This window comes from Falco peregrinus, chromosome 3, assembly GCF_023634155.1.
Source record: "Falco peregrinus isolate bFalPer1 chromosome 3, bFalPer1.pri, whole genome shotgun sequence".
Classification (NCBI taxonomy): Eukaryota; Metazoa; Chordata; class Aves; order Falconiformes; family Falconidae; genus Falco; species Falco peregrinus.
Window position 1 is genome coordinate 116,019,458 of NC_073723.1, and position 18,555 is coordinate 116,038,012.

An 18,555-nucleotide genomic window follows, 5' to 3' on the forward strand; every position below is an offset into this window, starting at 1 on the left:
CACGGGTTCGGGTGGGCAAAGACACACAGGCAGAGGCAAGAGTCTGAAATAATTTTAAAAATTACCAAGGCCCCTGCTCAAGCCAATACTTTGGGGTTTACAGCAACTCGGCTCCTCGTATTCTCATCAGCCTCTTTGAAACAATTAAGAGTGACAGAATCTGTGTCTAAAAAAGCATTAGGAAGGAAGATTTTAGGAGAAAACAAGGTTTCTAAGGTATCAGGTATTTGCGAGTGGGGGGAATCTGGCAGACCTCTCACGGGAAAAAGCTGGAAGAAGCTGCCAGCTCCTTCCCAAAGCCCAGCACGCCGGCAGAGGGGGGGCAGTGACGGAGCGACTGAGCCCCCCGATGCTGCCCCCAAACCGCTCCCCATCAAGAACCTGTCTGCAATGCTGCACTGTGCCCAGGCACCACCGGTCGGGATGGGACAGGGAAACAGAAGGCACATGCAGGAAGCAGTGAGGAAATCCTCCTCTCGGCCTGGCTCGGAGCGCGAGCGTGCATGGGAGGAGGGAACATACCCACGGAAACCTGGCCCGGGCCAGACGGTGACCTACACCCAGTGCCACCCTCAGGGTCAGGGGGCCACAACAGCCGATTCCTAGAGATGTCACTTCTTGCCATTTCAGGAAATGCATTTTTTTTCCATTTTTTTTTTTTTTTTTTTTTTAATACAGGTTGCTGTTTTCCTCGGTAAGACCTGATGCAAAATTATCATAAAAGCCAATTATACAACTCCTGCTCCGATTACCCGGAGTGGTTTGAGATGACGGTGCCACGGAGGGGTGCGGGCAAAGCCCCCGGGAGTAGCGAGTGGAGGGACCCAGCCTGGGCTCCTGCCATGCCCCACGTCTGAGCACCACATGGAAACTTTTCTCCCTGGCATTTATGACTGCGCACCTCTCCAAGAGAAGTCAATCCAGCGTGCCAAAAGGACGTTAACAGGGAAACGGTGCCTGTAAACCCAACGCTCCAGTGCGGCAGCATTTCCGAACGCATGCGGCGCCGTCAGCTGAAGTTCAACACCTTTACTTATCCCTCCAAGCGCTCCACGCGGAGGATGAAGGTCACGCCAACACGGCTGCTGCTCCCTGCCCAGTGCGGGACCGCAGGGAGGGTGACGTTGGGATGGAAAGGGGAGAGGATGGAGGTCAGTACGCCCGACATCGGAGAGGCTTCTGCATGTGCTGCAGGGTGTCCAAGGACACGAAGGCAGCAGAGAGGGCAGGAGCACCGGTTTTCCCTGCCTTACGCCGAGGAGCTCCTGGGAGGCACGTTCCCGAGCGTGGGGCACCTGGCGCGGTGGCACCGCACAGCTCCGGCACACGGAGCGGCTCCGTACCCGCAGGGGCTGTGTGTGACAGCGCACAGGCCATTGTTCGGGCTCCAGGAGGAGAAGCTGGTCATCCCCCAGCAATTTCCCGATTCAACACTGACCCGCCTAGTCCCTCCGGCCAGGCCCCGGAGAACAAGAGCCCGTCCTCTCCAGGGCGAGCCACTGCCTGCTCGCCTCGGCACGGAGGTCGCCATCTCCTCTGTCAGCGGGGTCCGTAACTGCGATCGCTCCTAAGGAAAGGCAGGGCTGGGGGTCCAGCAGTCGGCGCGAGGCGTGCCAGCAGGAAGCAGAGCTGAGCCACTGGCGACCAGAATAGAAACAGGAAACGCGCCCGGCACTGAGCGCGGCGCAGGCTCCCACCGAGGGGCTGTGGGTGGGGGGGCGAGGGCTCCCTGCAGCCCACAGCCGGCCCCGGCGATGGGCACGGGCTGGGGGGCTCCGTCCCGGGCACCGGCTGGGATCAGCTCCCTGCAAACCCCGAGGGGAAGGGGTGGGAGGAGAGGCAATTGCCACATGGACACGTAGCTAGGTAGCCCTGAGAAGCAGGTCAGTGGGGTGAAATATGTCACTGCAGTGGCTGGAAGATTAGGGTAGCTGTGTGAGCAGCGCTCCATGCTCTCCACTACTAGCAAAACACAAAAACTGAATTGAATTAAAAAAAATAAAATAAGGCACAGCCTTCTCAAGAAACCACATGGAAACGATGGGCACAATCACACGCCGAGAAAAGCTTAGGCAGAGTAGCCTCAGTCGGGGGGGGGGGGGGGGGGGGTGAGGAAAGGGAAAAAACCCCAACAAACCACATTTTCAACTCCCATAACTTCATATCAGCATGAACTGGAACGCAGCGATGTCTCCAATAGCAGCGTTTCAGGTATAGAGCCCCCGGTGCTGCTGTGTTTATGATGCTGCATCTCCGCTGCCAAGCCCAGGCACCACAGCAGGCAGCCACCCCGCTTTGAAATGCACCCGGCGCTAATCCCTCTCTTAAGGAGCAATAAGACAAGCTCAAAAGGCCAAACACAAACCAAACAGAAGCAGGAAGTCCCATATGGAAAAAGAAAAAAAAAAAAAAAAAAAGAATGGTTGAAGTGACCAGCAGATTCAACTATAAAAGGTTCATTCCCCACACACAGACAAAATTTGTCCAAATGATTAATTTTAAGCTCAAGTTTTTAAGAAAACATTCGTTTCTGGGGCTGCATCTCCCTCTCCATCCATGGCAGCTTTGAGACAGTTTTTTACTGCATTTCAGCCTGTTGCATGGATTATTTCCAGGTCAGGGGATGCAGCTGACAGAGCTCGACTTCATTCCACATCAAGTACCTGCAGAGGACAAGCTGAAATGACCACTTTGTAAGAATGGAAAATCCAAACAGTGCTTCCGTGACAACCTCCAGTGTCCAAATTCAGAAACTACTTGACTTAAGAAAGGAAGAGGTAATCCAAGAAAACACCCCCCCAAAGTGCTGAGGATGCTCACAGAAGGGTTCTTCCTGCACAAGCCCAAACTCCACAGCCTCATCCCTCTCCCCTCCCCACAAAACCGACTTTTGCTGAATCCATGCTGCGAAGACCCAAGACCACAACGCACATTCAAAACTTGAACGTGGATCAGGAATTTGTTTTCACGTGGTTATGTTCCTTTCTGCCATTGACAAGACGCTTTTCAGATGTAAAGTCACAGAGACGAACCAAAGCGACACGCAGCTGCATAAGCAAAACAGTTTTCCAATAGCACAAAATACTGAGATTAACAGGATTCCCACTCCACATCAAGACAAAAATAAGTTGCCCGGAACAGAAGACGGATGGGGTTTCTCCCTCAGGCTATGCGCTGACCCAAACAAACCAAGGATATTGTGAGCCGGGAATTCTGAAACTTCTGTCCAAGCTGCCCCAGCTCTGCTTCGTTACTCTGCAACGAGAACTCAGACCTTGCTATTTTAGAACCTCTAAAACCTCACCAGGATCCATCCTCCTGGCTCAGCCAGGAGTCCCACCCCTCGAAGAACCTTTCCTAAGGAAGCACTGCTGCAAACAGTGCCTCGCACAAACGTTTTGCTTTCCACAGATAGGAAAACTTCACTGAAGCTATCCCAAAAGGTCCACTGAAAAGCCAACACAAGCCAGTAGATCTTGGTATCAAATTCGTTTTGCTTTATCAACTGCCTGGAAGTCCTAACACCACGGATCCCAACTTCTGTCGGTGGGAAGGAATGCACAGCCTGGCGTGGCAACTGCTGCCTCCATGCTCTACACCTCATGCGTCTCAAAGACATCAGGAACTTGCACTCAACTCCTGCAAGGCAGCCCACACGACAGACTGGGGGCAAGATAACAACCTGTTGCACGTTCCATAGCAAGATCCAAAATTCCTCCCCACAAACACAACAACTCCACAAAGCTCTGCAGCAGATCCGATTTGCAATCCAAACCCAAATGGATGTCCCAGCACCCGATTCGCTTCCCCTACACTTGCTACCAGCGCCTTCCATGGCTAAGCAGAAGGTAATTAATAGCTGGAAATATCTAACCCCTACAGACTCAGAAGCCGAGCCTCAAAAGGTAAAGACACCGAATAAACTGGATACGGCTGGCCAGGAAGAATTTTTTTGCGAAGGAGAGGAGACTAAGGAATCTCCTGGGAGAAACAGATTCCTACCAAGGATTACTATTCCTCTATTACACCCAGACACAAAAGACTGCACTTCACTACTCCCATACACAATAGCAATCCAAGTTTAGTTTCACTGCAATCCTGACAGCGATTCCCTAGGGAAGCAGCAAATTCTTCCGATAAATTCTTCCACCTTGCCTGCTCCGGGGGAAGAGCACCAGCCCGGACACTCGCCTGGGTGAGCTTCTCTTTGAAAAAGGCATCAGCGAGCTCAGGTTAGCGGCACCGTCCCCCAAAATACAGCCAGTACGCCCTTCAGAATGGGAACAACAAACCAGGAACACTTCAGCGAGAGCAGCTTCAACACGAGCAGAAACGGGAGAGCAGACATTTTGCTACTTACAGATGAGCAGACAAAGCCTCAGAGAAATCCGTCATTTGGCTCTTCTGCTGCTAAAAGTCTCCATATGGGAACATCGTCAGGAAAAAGTTTAGTTAGTGACGCAAAAATAATTATCAGGCAGATATGCTGAAGGCCCCCATCCAGAAGGATCAGCGTGACATTTTTTCCGGCAGATTCTACCTAGCACAGCCACAAGAGCTGAACAACTTGACAATGTCACTGTCTAGGAGACCACCAGCGCCGGCAAAGGCAACAGGATCAGCCGAAGGAAACATTCCCCCTTCACTGCTCAGGACTCCAGCATTAATGTTAACGTACAATATTCATGGGTAAAGGCCAAAGACTCGTACAGGCACTGGGTACAGAAATTTAACACTTTACAATAATTTTAAAAAGCCACAACCACCTTTTCTTGCTGGAGCTGATCTGTGTTTAATTAAAGATGATGCACAGCACGATTTGCCCCGGTTCTGAGATACCCAGCGAGCTATTCCACAGTGCCCACCCAGGCTTGCAGGAGGGCTCGGAACTCCACAAAAAAATTAAAAACCCACAAACTAACTACACTTCTGTAAGTCATACATCATGGCAAAACAGGGATCTCTGAATCCTCCCGAGCAGGATAAAAACAGACAGACTGAGCAATATAAGGAAGATAAAAAGAAATTGATGGCACCCTTCCACGTAGCTCTTCTGCTTCTAAGCATCCCCAGGCCAAACTGCGGGCAAGAGATTGATCTCTAGAACAAAAAGTGGGCTTCCACACACCTCGGGGGTCCTCCCTCTAAACCGTCCCACAGCATCACTGCCTGGGCATCTCTCAGTTCAGGCACAGTGGTGCTGCTCTCGTCCTACGAGACCCTAACAAGACAACAAGGAGTGTCACCTACCAGACCAAGGGTGAGTTTCTGCAGGGGGGGCTTCTTTTTGTAATTTTTGCCTATGAAGGAAGGGAAGAGCTGAGAATCCCCTGGGCTTGAGTAAGCTAAAGACTGCTTGATTTCTTAAATGCAAATTATCTGGTGATAAAATCAGGAAAACAAGATGACTATACAGTCTTTTGGAAACAGAAGCCAGCTTTATAGCTAAGCAATGCTAAAAGCTGGGACACTTTTTTTGCAGCCTGGATTTCTCCTCAGCCAACCTCCAAAGCATCTGACCAGAAACCGACGGACATACCAACAGACATTTAAAACTTTTCACCTGGATCAAACTCCCTCGTTCCTAGATGCCATCACTCGTTAGGGCAGAGATGGATTATCTTTTTTTTTTTTTTTTTTTTAATAGCTACTGGGGAAAAGGGAAAACTTGAAAGGGGCCAAACACATTGAACTAGGAGGTATAAAACAAACTCCCACATGGTGCTGAGAAGGAGATGCTTCTGCTGAGGAGAGCAACTAATGCCCATAACCCGAGTCAGAGGGTGCTGACCGGCAGGATTCGGGAAGGCTCCATCAACAATGCTACTGGACAGGACTGCCCACCGTTCCCAGCTAGAGCCATTTCTTCAATTACTTCAGTGGCTTCACTTTTCCTACCTTCTTCACCAGAAGATGGGTCAACACGGAAGAACTTGTGGAAAGGCAGAGTGGAAAGAAACACGCTATTTAAAAAAGGATTTTTTTTTTCCCCAGGCCTCAGAACAAATTAAATCTTTGTAATCAGGGTCCAAAAGGAGAAGAAAAAAAAAAAAAGAAAAGAAAGAAAGAAGAAACAACCCACAACTACTCCCATTAGGTGGTCAGAACTAGAATCACTTTGTATTCTGGGTGACAACTTGTACCCACAATCCAAATGAATTATTTCAAGGGGCTCACAACAAAGCCATTCTCATTGCTGAGAGTAAAAATAACTTCGCTACACACACAGCTCGCTCTCCCCTGACCGATGCAACTGCAGCTTCGAAAAGTGACAGTCGAATAAAAAAAAAAAAATACAGGCTCCCTCACTTCCTACTGGTTACAGAGCAAGGAACCAGCAAAATCAGAACTGGGCAGCTCAAAACTCTTCCTCCGAGTCAAGAGGCACTGACCAACTTGTGCAAACCAATCTAAACTTTTAACCCTTCTCCATTTTCTCGACGAAGCCAAAGTTAAACTACTCTGGTCCAAAATCCACCGGAGCACCAGGCACCCTTCTCACACCCAGCTGCGCGCTGTACAGCCAGCAAGCAGGTTTAGAATGCAAAAGAAAATATAATTCTCCATCTATCAAGGCAGGAGCCATCTCCGACTGATCTTCCTCACTCCAGGTACTAATAAACTTGTCTTTTTCACCAACTGTTCAGTCAGATTGGCCCAAAGAAGCTTAAATCAGCAGCGTAAGGATCCAGTGACACAGAAAGGGAACCACGCTGCCAGCCTGCTAACCACCAGCGCGACAGTGGGCTGAAGGAACAGGAAAATAAAATAAAAATGAGACTCTTTCCCCTAAAGGTCAAGGTCTGCTCTAACAGCAGCCAAGTACTTTAGGCACCGCAAACAAAAAGCTCAAAAAAAAAAAAAAATCTTTTTGCTAGAATGTGCAGACCAGAGTATTTAGGGTTAAACTTTACTCTCAAATCCATTACTTTTGTAAATTACATTTAATCTCCAGTGGGAAGCCAGAAGCTAATGACTTCGTAAAAAGCACAGGCAGCCTCCATCATTCCCATTTCCATGTGGAATACCACCAGTGCTAATTTATCCTGCTGTGCTCCTGATTGCCCTCGCCCCATTCACTTCCAGATCAGCTCACCACTCACCGGCAGGCTGGAAGGTCTGGACTGAAGGTTCAAGTTCATATCTTCTTGCCCTTTACTGGAAGCCATTGAGGGAGCAGATGATGCCTGGGACCCAAACGAGTCTTGAGATAACTCCTGCAACATCAAGAAACACCAAAAAACCCACAAATGGGAATAAAATAAAGCCTCTGCTGGAATCACTCGGGTATGTTCTCATGTAAAAGAATGATGGACCCTCAGTGACATTTGCCCAAAACAGGCAAGAAGACAGCAAAGAGCTCAAGCCAGCAACGCCTACTGCTCGGCAGGAGGACAAACACCACCGGGCTGCTACGGAGCGCTGGGAGCAGCAGCCTAAACCGTGACAACACAGTAATTCTCTGGCTTTCCCTTATTACAGCTCCTGAAGAACAGGGACTGTCCTGGGAGACGGCCCACTTGGCTTCTTGATCTTCTCTAACATCTCGGAGTACCTCTGAGCGCTTCGCTACACAAACCAGGCAAGTCAACCAAAACCTGCAACTTTTCAAATGCGTTGCAAGGTTTGCTGAAAGGTCCCAGCCAGCTTTTCAGACAACTATTAAAACACTACACCTTGAGGAAAACAAATTATCAAAAAAAAAAAAGTTTGCTTCATGATTTTACCTTCAATTCCATCCACTTGCTGCTTTATTTCTCCTCCCTAATTTATACCTAAGAGTCAACTCTTCCACCACCACCTGTCGCTGCGCTGTGTTCCGCTGTCGTGCGGAAGCAGGGAGCTCTGGGGACCACCTGGAGAACTTCTGCAGAGCACGGCGTGAGAAATCATCCCCTTACAGAACCCTCCAGCCTGGTGTTGCTCACCAGCAGCATTTACTCAACACCAGCGCTAGCGCGGCTGAGCCTATTACCACCGTAACACCTCTCCGTAAGAGATACGGATCTAGACACAGCAGAGCAGGCAGCACATGTGTTACCGCCATCGCTCCAGCTTGCTGACACGTAGTTCAACCGACTTTAAGGCACAAAAGACGGGACTCACCCCGATTTCTTTACAAACCCCTTAGAGAAGGAGAGCAAGCTGGAGACAGCCTACCTGAGGCGGGGGGAAGCGCTGCTGGGAGTACGCAGACTGCTGCTGCGGCGGCTGCGACGGGGGGTATGAGGATGACTGCTGAGAAAGAGCCGAGGAAGCAGCCTGCTGCGTCTGCTGCTGCTGCTGGTAGGGCGACTGTGCCTGCTGCTGCGAGTAGGGCGGCTGGCTCTGTTGGTGCTGCTGGGCTGTGGGCTGCTGCGGGGGGTAGGGAGTGGGGGACTGCTGATGGGGCGGCTGGGACTGCTGCTGCGAGTACGCGGGCTGCGACGCCTGAAGCTGCGGAGGCTGAGACTGCGGCTGTTGTTGCTGCTGATAAGAAGGCTGAGCGTGAGGGGTCTGGGATGGAGGCTGCTGAGAGTATGGAGGCTGCTGCTGCTGCGGATGGGGGCTCTGCTGGTTGTAGTAGGGAGTCTGGCTTTGCTGCCCATACGCGCTGGGGCCCTGCTGTCCGTAAGGAGGCATCTGCAGAAGAAGACAGAGTTCTACCAGTTATGAAGGTCTTTTACATACACACACAAAGTTAAGGTTATGCTCAAGGAGGGAAAAAACCCAGTAAAATATCAGGGACCTGTGCAGAGCAGCGTACTGGGAATATACTGGATACATCCCAGACAACAGCAAGTCACTTGTGTATGACATTATTACATATCATTATCATTATTATTATATTAGTATTATTAGTGTTAGGCAGTAACAAAATTTTAATAGGCACCATAACTAGGTTTTCAGGGATGCCTATCTGACCACCATTCAACGACAGTAACATCGAAAGGAAAGACTGCTTGCTCAAGAAAAAAAAAACAAAAAGCCAAACAAACAAACAAAAAAAAAACCACAAAAAACCCCACCGAAACCAAAGGCAGCCTTTTGACCCCTGCAAACAGTCCAGCAGGAGCCACTTGGATCATGTAATGAGCCAAAACCGACCCCAAGTCATTTCTTCTGTAAAAACCAGCCGCGTCTTTAACAGAACACAGCGGAAAGGACACCCTGCTCCCCTGGCTACTTATTTTTCCCTTGTTTGATTCACTGCTCCGCCTCTCTTGGAAGCAAGGAATCCCCAGGTCCTCGTCCATGGATCGCACACAGATCCAGGTACCTAAAGGCCGTTTTACCCAAGCGACCGATCCCACCTGGCTGAAGGAGATCCCTGCCGGAGGCACCGCGCTCGGCTGCTCTTCTGCCTGCCCCGCTGCCAACAGAGACCACAGAAGCTCGGGTGCTCTACCTGCTGTGCATATGAGATGCTGCCCATTGTACTTTGCGTCCTGCTTTGCATTCCCATGGGATATCTCTGGGGAGTCTGTGGCCCATAGGGCTGTCCTGGGTAGCCGTGTCCTTGCTGCGGTCCCGCCTGAGGTCCCTGTTGCTGTGTGTATGGGTTGTTGCCTCCGTATGGCTGTGGCCTCATCTTCCCCATCTGATCCATCGGGCTCGAAGGCTGCAAAGCAAGTTGCGACACATGATGTACATCCAGCTACGGACAAGGAATCGTTCGCAGCTTCCCAAAAACCCCAGAAGAAAACTTTAAACGGTTGGAGCAGAGAGGCAGAAACTCGCCCGTCTCTCCTCAGGTGCTAAATCCCTTCTGAATTACAGCAGGATTCCTGCTGCCCTTCCAAACCTACAGACATCCCACAAAGAAGTAACCCAAGGAGAAGCCATCACTTTGTGCTGACATATCTCCCGTGGCCAGGGTACAGGAAAGAAGCAGAGGAAGGATCATTAAGAACGATGAATTATCAGTGTTAAGTAGCTTTTCCCCATAGTAGGTTCTAGTTTAATGTCTAGATATTCCACAACAAGGTACGTTTAGGCTGAAAATTGAAATATTCACAAGAAACGCTGCTTCTTTCACATACAGCAAGGTCTCCCAAACCACTACAGGCTGTTGATTTACACTTACACATTTCAATTAATTAATACTGATGTAGTAATCCTGGGCAGTGCTGCTGCCATTCACTGCGTTCAAGACTAAAGTTCCATTTCTGCCTTTTTTTTTTTTTTTTAACGTGCTTTGTGTCTGCTGCCTTTTGTAGAATAAAGGTTTCTAAATCAAATTTCTTCAAATGCACAGAAAAAAATAATAATATTTGTCAGCCTTGAAAGTTGTATCCCTGAGTTTTAGAGCAGACATGATGAGACGAGTGAATAAATGCAACTTTCCTAGGACTTCCCAGTCTGCGCTACCCCTGCCCAGAGCCAAGACACAAGAACAGTCCATAAAATTTCCTGAAAAAGCTCTAAAGCTCAAAACACAACCTTTCCACCTCGGCAGTCCTGCTCCCGCACTAAAGCAAGGACTGGTTTGGCGTAGTGACCTCCAAATGAATCCCAGGCGCAGTCTTTAATCTCCATCACTCGGACTGAATAAGAATTGTTCGCTGATCTCCTGATGACCTAACTAATACCAATTAGATGTTTTCCACCAGATCACCATGACAATGGACTCTCTATTACACCATCCCTTCCTGCAACTAGCCCTAGGGTGGTATTTGTACAGACCCACCCTCCCCGGCTGAGATCAGGTGCTTGAGGAGTGGCACTACAGGTCGGCACAAGCAAATACTGCACAGAGCCAGCTGGAAGAATCCCCCAGACCAGAAGAGGATCGCAGTTACATTTGCAAAATCCACCCTGTTAGGAAATAAATAAATAAATAAATAAATATATATAAAGGAAAAAGTTGGTGCAGTATGCTACACTTCAGAAAATCCTACCCCAACAAGCCAGCACAGCTTGAAGCCCCAACACACAGACCCCGAAACCATTTGTTTGACCAGCTGTCTGCTCCGTGCTGCCAGCACGCACAGCGCCCAGCCCGCGCCAAGCGCCGCCACGTAGGGGGCTAATGGCACTGGGGGGCACTGGGAGCCCAGCCATGGCCACCACGGGACAAGCCCCCCGTTCTGGTAGGGGGGGTACCCACGCCACTGGGATGGGGCCCCCCTCAGGCAGATCCGCAGCGATATGGCACAAATCGGTGATGAACCGGGTCCAAGTCCCGCCAGCACCGCAGCCCCGGACACCCCGCAGATGCTGTCCCTGCATCCCATGGAAGCTGGTCACCGACCACCACCTGTGTGGCACCGGCACGATCCTCTCCATCGAGGCAGATTTTGGATGCTTTGCCGTGCTCAGCTGTGCGGGATGTTTCTGGTTTTGTCCGTACTGACGCTAAAACAGCTCCAGAAAAGCCACGTTTCATGTTGAGGAGGAGGAGTAAGGTGGAGAGAGGCTGCGGGACCTCAGCCAAGGAAGCCGGAGACCCTGGACCCCTCGCACCCACGTGGGTTTTGTACCATGCTCTGACAAAGAGCTTCTATTTGGGGGGAGACAGGGAAAAGAAAGAAAGAAAAGGGGTCTTTGATAGCTCTACTTGGAATCTTCTGAGCTGCAGTGGCTTCCCTCCTGAATGGGAGCACCCATGTGGAGCATCCATACACCCTAAGGGATGCAAATTGTGTTTACATCTTCCGAGCAATTGTCCCTGATGCTTCCTGAGCCTTGCCTGGTGGGTATCACCCCAGATTACTGACATCTTTTCCCTCCCTGAATTATCTTCTTTGGTATGTAAAAACCTGGTGCCACCAGGAGCTTCCCAGGCCCCGGCTTTTGAGAAGTCAAACCAACACCCCCCCTTCCCTCTACCTGACCAAGGGCAACTTTGGGGTCACCAATTAAATATTTCAGCATCTTTTCCATTTGTTTCTTGCTTCCTCCCAGTTGTTACCTCACCTCTGCAGCCCGCTAGCAAGGGCAGCTTCTCAAATACATTCCTCTTCAGGGATATTTTTTTTTTTTTTTAAATTTTTAATATTTTTTTTTATAATACACACACACCACATGCTGCCTCCTCTGCACAGATTTTCCTGGCTGTGGTCACCCACAAAGCTAACCATATCTTCAGGAAGGATAGAAACAAGGTGAAGATCCACTTTTCCATGACTCCTCCAGGAAGCATGACGACTGTTACAAACACTTGAAGAAACATTTGGAACTGTTTATGCAGCCATAGAAAAAAAAAAAAAAAGGGGGGGGGGGGGGGGGGGGGGAGAAAAAAATGCCGAAACACAAAACCCAAAGATATTTCCAGGATGCGACCAAGTTGTCACCTTGATTGCTCGGCGTAGGAGTGCACAATGTGCTTCTAAACTGCGCCGAACTGCCGCTCTTCCACGAGGCCCTAGCACACAGAGGATGCTAAAAACAAACATGAAGAGCATCCCTCTAAATTACAGCCTTACAGATAAAATCCTATAAACAGAAGAAATGTAAACGCCAATTAATCTCTAATGAAGAAACTCTTCCGTACACGCGCTCCTGACGCGTTGCAAACCAACGGGCTAATTTGCGCTCCCCAGGGCTGCCGTGTCATCTCAGATGCAGCAGCACGTGGCTTCTTCCTTCAAAAATCTCCCATTAAAAGACACATTTCTTTTGCTGACGGGGCTTTTTGCTCCTGTCTTGGCGGCGTTGCCCTGGCTCAAGGCACCTACCATTGGAAAGTCTACTTGAATCTGCCACCTCAACCCTTTTAGGTCGTTGAACTACACGTGCCTCAAGGAAAAAGCAGTCTGTGCTGAAACAGAGGGATGCACGGGTTGGTCCAGGAGCTCAGGCAAAGGCTTTGGGGGGCTGGAGGTGTCACACAGCTCCCTCGCACGCCCACAGTACCCGGGATGGGCAAGGCAAGAGGCAGCTATGCCTGTTTGCCTGCAAGAACACTTCAGGATAAATAAGGAAATACCAAACTGCGGCTGCAAAAGGCTGGAGATTCTTCTGTGGACTGATACATGGGAAATCCTTTCAATAGGAAACCACAGGAGTAGATTACTGTGATTACACTTCAAAAGCAAAGGCCCTGCCACAGAGAGACATAATTGAGAGAAAGTGTTGCTCCTTGATCACTGAAGTCCAGACCCCCTGCTTACGCCTCCTTGCATTCACAGAAATTGCCTCCATTCTCCCATCGCCGCCTCTGCTGGTTTATAACACCGCGAAGCACCAAAACTCGGCAAAACACAGCCCTGCCACCAGGCAAACTTGCAAAAGCAAAGTTGTTTGGTACAGCGTGTCGACCGTAAGCCGGCGCTCCACAGAAACTGCTGAGCTTTCGAGAAAATTTAAGGTATTTCTAGACTAAGAGCTTGTAACAGCAAGCCCAAAGCGAGCTTAAATTGCCAAGTTCAAAAGCTCTCCACATCAGCGTGTGTCATGCAAAGGATGGTAGACCTCTGAAACAAGACGGCGCTGTGAAAACCAGCTTGTCTTCGAAAAAAACACCAGAGTTTAAAAAAAAAAAAAAAAAGGGGGGGGGGGGGAAGAAAAGGGGGAAAAAAAAAAAGCTTCTAAGCAGATGAGAGGACTCAAAACAATTGTTTTCAGATTTTGTCCAGCAGAAGCGGAATTTGGACCCTTGAAAGAACAGTTTGGTTAAATCGGAGGGGACCTAATGTTCCCAGCAGGAAAACGGGTAAAGGGAAGAGGCAAATCCCACTTTGGAAGCAAGAGCCAAACCCTGCACAGCTGTACAGAAAAATGCAATTCTGACTTTCCCCGATTACCTTATTGCATATTTGTATTTTATTATGCCAGCAAAAGAAAGGAGAGTCATTTACCGAGCTCTCCAGTTTCAAATCAGCGTCATTCAACTATTGGCAAACGTGGGTATTGGCCACAACCGGCTTCCTCAGCTGCCCAAAAAAAAAAAATAAAAATAGAGAGGCCAAAAAATAATTTAAAAGAGCCCTGAGCTCTCACCTTGGATTTGAAGTCTTCCAGAGCAGATTTGTTGCCCATTTTTTGTGATAAAAAATAATAAAAAGCATTACTGGCTGTTTAACCGAGAGAAGCCCTAATTGATTCCCACAGTAATTAACCTGCATTTTACCTCGGAGAGTGGTAGTTAAGGAAGTCGGCACTGCTATTTATAACTCATCTCAAATTGAGGGCAGACTGCCTAAAATCTAACACATCCCAGCTGTACTCCTGTTTGAACTGGGGCCAAGGGAATTTTTTAAAGCAATCTTGGCACCGAATGAATGACACCACCAGTACGAGCGCGTGTGGTTGTGTTGTGGTGACGTAGCGGTGGAGGTGGAAGGGGAAGGGGGGGCCGCACGCCGTAATCCCTCTCCCAAGCCCGTTCGCCGCGGCCGAGGCCGGTAACGCCACGCTGGAGCCGCCCACCGAGAGCCAAACACAGGAAACTTCTTTTCCTGTGGAAGCCTTGGAAGTGGGAAGCACATGGCTAATCTGCATAAAAGCAAAGCCACCCCGGCTCCGGCCAGGAAGGTTAGTGCTCCTCGGCTCTGGCCAGGGAGCTGGCTGCCTGCGAGGACTTGGACCCGTGCCGGATAACCCAGAACGAGCCGGGAACAGATGGGCAAGGACCCCGGCAGCCACGGCCCCGCGCACGTCACACGCCACATGGCCCCGCCAGCACGAGCCATTGTCTGGCTGCCGAGCACCGGTACAAAGGGGAGCCCGGCCGGACCCCCGGGGCTCCCACCAGTGGCAGATGCTCCCCCCAGCATCACCGCTGGCCAGGGACCACCGAAGCGCGGAGAGCTGCGAGTGGCCGAGCCGAGAAGATGCTGCCCAGCGCCAGCGCTGGTTAGGACCATCCCAAACAAACTGCTCACCTCCCCCAGACTGGATCCGGACGGGATCTCACTGGGGTGAAGGGTCTCGGGGGAAGGGCACGCTATTCCCTTGCGTCTCCAGCCCCTCGCTACCCAAAGGCAATGCCAAGCAGTCTCTGCGGCCGGTAAAGCCACCGCGGATTGCCGCGCTGGCCGTAAAAATGATGTTAGTGGTGGACAATGCTGGGAAAGGGGACTCATCTTCCCTGGGAATCAGCCAGCTGGGATCACGGTCATCTTCATCATTGAAACCAGGCAAGAGAATCAAATGACCCTGTGCTGCCCCAACCCTTCCGTGCCGTTTCTATCAACATCAACAAGCGGTATCAAGCAGAAGATCCACAACAGCAGCACCACTCCAACAGGCTGGCAACACCTACAGTGGCTCACAGGAAAGACCTGGGCTCAAACCCCCTGCCCACCTTCCAGTGCCTTCCACCCCGCGGAGGAAGACCAACCAAGAGTCACGGCAGGTGGGAAATCACTCCAGAAAAAACTCTGGAAAAATACTCTGTCTTGACCGCAAGGCCGCCAAGGGGTTTTATCAGCTTAGCATTAATATTTCTAAAAAGCAACCCTAATTGAAGTGGAGAGGCTGCACTGACCTTTGCCGTTTCTAGTACGTTCCACAGCCTCTGGAGCTACCAAGAGACACCAGCGCTGGGTCAGGTCTTAGAGGTCCCAACACCCTTAACACGCAGCATCCACACTGCCTCCAGGGATGAGGGCTTTGACCTCCCACCTCCAAGCCCTCCCCCTAAACAGAACCTCTGCCGTATTTTCAAGTTCAAAGGGCACCATGAGCCTGCAGCATCGAGGCACCGGCACCTGGATCAAGGCAGACCCAACGCTCTGCATGCTCACCAGTGCTCAGCTACGTTAGGTGGGACGGTACCTGCACCTGAAGGTCCTGGTGAACAAGTGTGAAACGCAGGAGATGGCCCCTAGCCGGCCCCAAGCCTTGCAGAGCCAGCAGCCAGCCAGGCTGCGACAGCACACACCAACCAAGGGATGGACACAAGCGGGAGCCGCTGCCTTGTGACATGTGACCACCCATGGCACCGCTACCACAAGTTTAGACAGCTAATGGGGTGCAGGGGACCCCGAGACAGCTAATGGGGCGCAGGGGACCCCGAGGACCATAGCCATGTCCCACGGGCAGCGCAAGATGCTCCAGCATCCTCACTCTCAGCCGGCCGCCCATGCACCCCGTGCCCACCTGCGTCCTCCGCAGCCCCTCGCAGGCGGCTCCAGCTCCACCAGCCTGGAGAGCTCGGGCTGAGGAACGAGCACAAACTAACCACCATCCTCGTTTGCGAGCAAACGCGATTTGGCTCCCAGCGAGGGGCACTTTCATCTGATCTATTTAAGGTGCAACCGGCTGCGCTAAGGTCAATATCCCAGCCTGAACTCGCTGCCTTTTATAGCCTGCGCAGGGCAGCGCACCGGGTCATACCTCACTGCCTCCTCCACGGTGGTCTGCTTTTAAGGAGAGATGGAAAAGGCCGAGAGGAAATTGAAAGTTAAGAGAAAAATAAAGATCCTTCTGTAGCAGATGAAGATGCCCCCAAAAGACGAGACACCTAGAAAACCCCTCGGTAACCACCACACCGAAGGGTACCGAGTGCCTCACCAGGACACTATAAACGACGAGCGCGTTTTACAGAGAGAGCCATCCCAGAAACATGCACTTCCCTCTTTTCTTCCCCCCTCCCTTTTTTAAACTTGAGAAATCCACCAACTTCCCCCAGTTCCCCAGCATAAGCAGGACAACATGCCGAGGCCGCGCCAGCACTGCTCAGCACCCACCAGCCGCTTTCCTTGCCCACCCTCCAGGGCAGGACCCATCGCTTTGGGAAACATGCACTCCCATGAGGAAGCACTCCCGTAAGGAAGCAGGCTGGGTTGCTCTGACTCACACCCATAAGCTTGGGGTACCAAACCAAAAAACTGTTTTTTGGAATATAGTACAGGACGAGTTTCAAGGCGACAAACACTCACCCTTTGGAAACCTGAAGGACAAATCTTATTTTTATGTAAGCTATGGAAAAATAAAACTCCCCCCCCCAAATCCTAGAGCCTAACTTAGATTTGAACATATAACAAAGAGGTGATGTATCATCTCGTTATCAATGGCCAATGCAGATTTAATTACCGGTTGTTGAACTGTTCAGATAAATGACCTCTGCCCAATGGTTTCGGTTCTGCAACTAGAGGGAGCCTGGTTTGTCTTCTGACTTTTTCCAGTAGGTCAAAGTTTGACTGAAGACACTTTCTATTCCTCTAATCTCCAGCTGACAATGGGCTGCGGAAGAAGCCGATGGTACCACGGCCACACGCGAAAGGCAAACAGGACATTTTCAAAATGACTTTGCTCACCTGCTTCTAACTACGTGAAGCTCCTGCAAACTTTCAAATCAGCCCCGTTCAACGTTGCTCCTTTCCTTGATCATACTTTTATTACATCAGCTCCTTTGGGGGGGATTTTCTGTAAATCCAGGATACTCAGTTTTACCCATGGAAAAAAGATGAGTAAGTCTTCTCCAAGCAGCCACACCGTGAAGCTCCCCCGGCTCAACACAACTCACTAATTACCCGATTAACATTTCTCAGCGAGAGGCCAGTCCACACATCTCGGAGGACTTCCCCAAGCACCACTCTTACTAACGCTCTTCAGATTGATTAAAACTGACCAGCCTCTCGCTCACGGAACGTGTCATCGCGAAACCCTTTACTCCCGACAGAAGTCAACCAGAGGCAGGAGACCCGGGGGGGCAGCGACACGAGACCCCACTGGAAATAACCCGAAGCGGGGCAGCGCTCGTGCCCCAGGGCAAGCAGCGTTCGGGGGGGCGGGGTGGGGGTTTGATAATTTTTTAAGAGGTGGAGGGCAGGGGGGTGCCAAGCCTGCCGGTGTTTTAAACAAGATGCGTCTGCGGATCTCATCTTTCCTTCCTAGCCTGACTTTAAGCCCTCCTTAGCAAATTCAACAAATCCAGCTTATCGAGGCTCTGGATTTCAGCTCCTTCCTTCAGTCTCGCTGCCTCTGACACATGGCCACGCTGCTTATCACACCACGTTATTGAGGCATCTCTCAGGACCCTCGATCCAGCATTTCAGCCGCTATCATACCTAAAGACGACACGCAACCGGGTTTCTGCCATCTTCGGGATCTATCTGAGGCAGATGCACGCTCACATTAACAGGGCATTTTTGGGGACTTGTGGAAAGCTGTAGTACAAAAGGACCCAGAGGGCTGTAAATGCTGAGGTGGGCTGACCTGGGAGAGGGGGAAAACCCCACTTTCTTTGTGGGCAAAGTGGGGGGCAGGCTGAACCGTGCCTGCAGCCCCTCATCCTCCCCAGCTGCGCGAGTGCCACGGCGGTGGGTCCCTCACAGGCACCGCTCCCATCGCATCCTTGCGGCCACGGCACAAGCGATCTCCCACCACCACGAAGTCAGGCAGCAACCAGAGGATCCATCTCCCTCTCCCACTAGCATGACACCAACGATGTGACCGAATAGCCATGTTCTTTTAGACACCCTAACTGAACACCCCTGCAGGGCTCCGGCCAGCGGGGAGGGCACAGCCCATGGCACAGCACGGCATGGCTGGACGATGCTGGACAGCATGGCACGGCACGTGTTGTCCCTGTCTGCCAGCCCAGGGGGACTCGGCTGGGCCACCAGTTCCTTCTTCACCAAACAGACCATGATGGGGAAGCAGGAGCTGACAACTTACTTACAG

The 18,555-nt window shown here is 50.8% G+C and overlaps 1 protein-coding gene across 1 annotated transcript in view; it reads right to left on the reverse strand.

Annotated features, from left to right (window-relative positions):
* ARID1A (AT-rich interaction domain 1A) overlaps positions 1–18,555 on the reverse strand; it is a 60,918-nt gene that overhangs the window by 28,268 nt on the left and 14,095 nt on the right. The window contains 3 exon segments of the mRNA XM_055798528.1: positions 7,104–7,217; positions 8,161–8,622; positions 9,389–9,601. Of these exon segments, the coding sequence (XP_055654503.1) occupies positions 7,104–7,217; positions 8,161–8,622; positions 9,389–9,601 (789 nt within the window).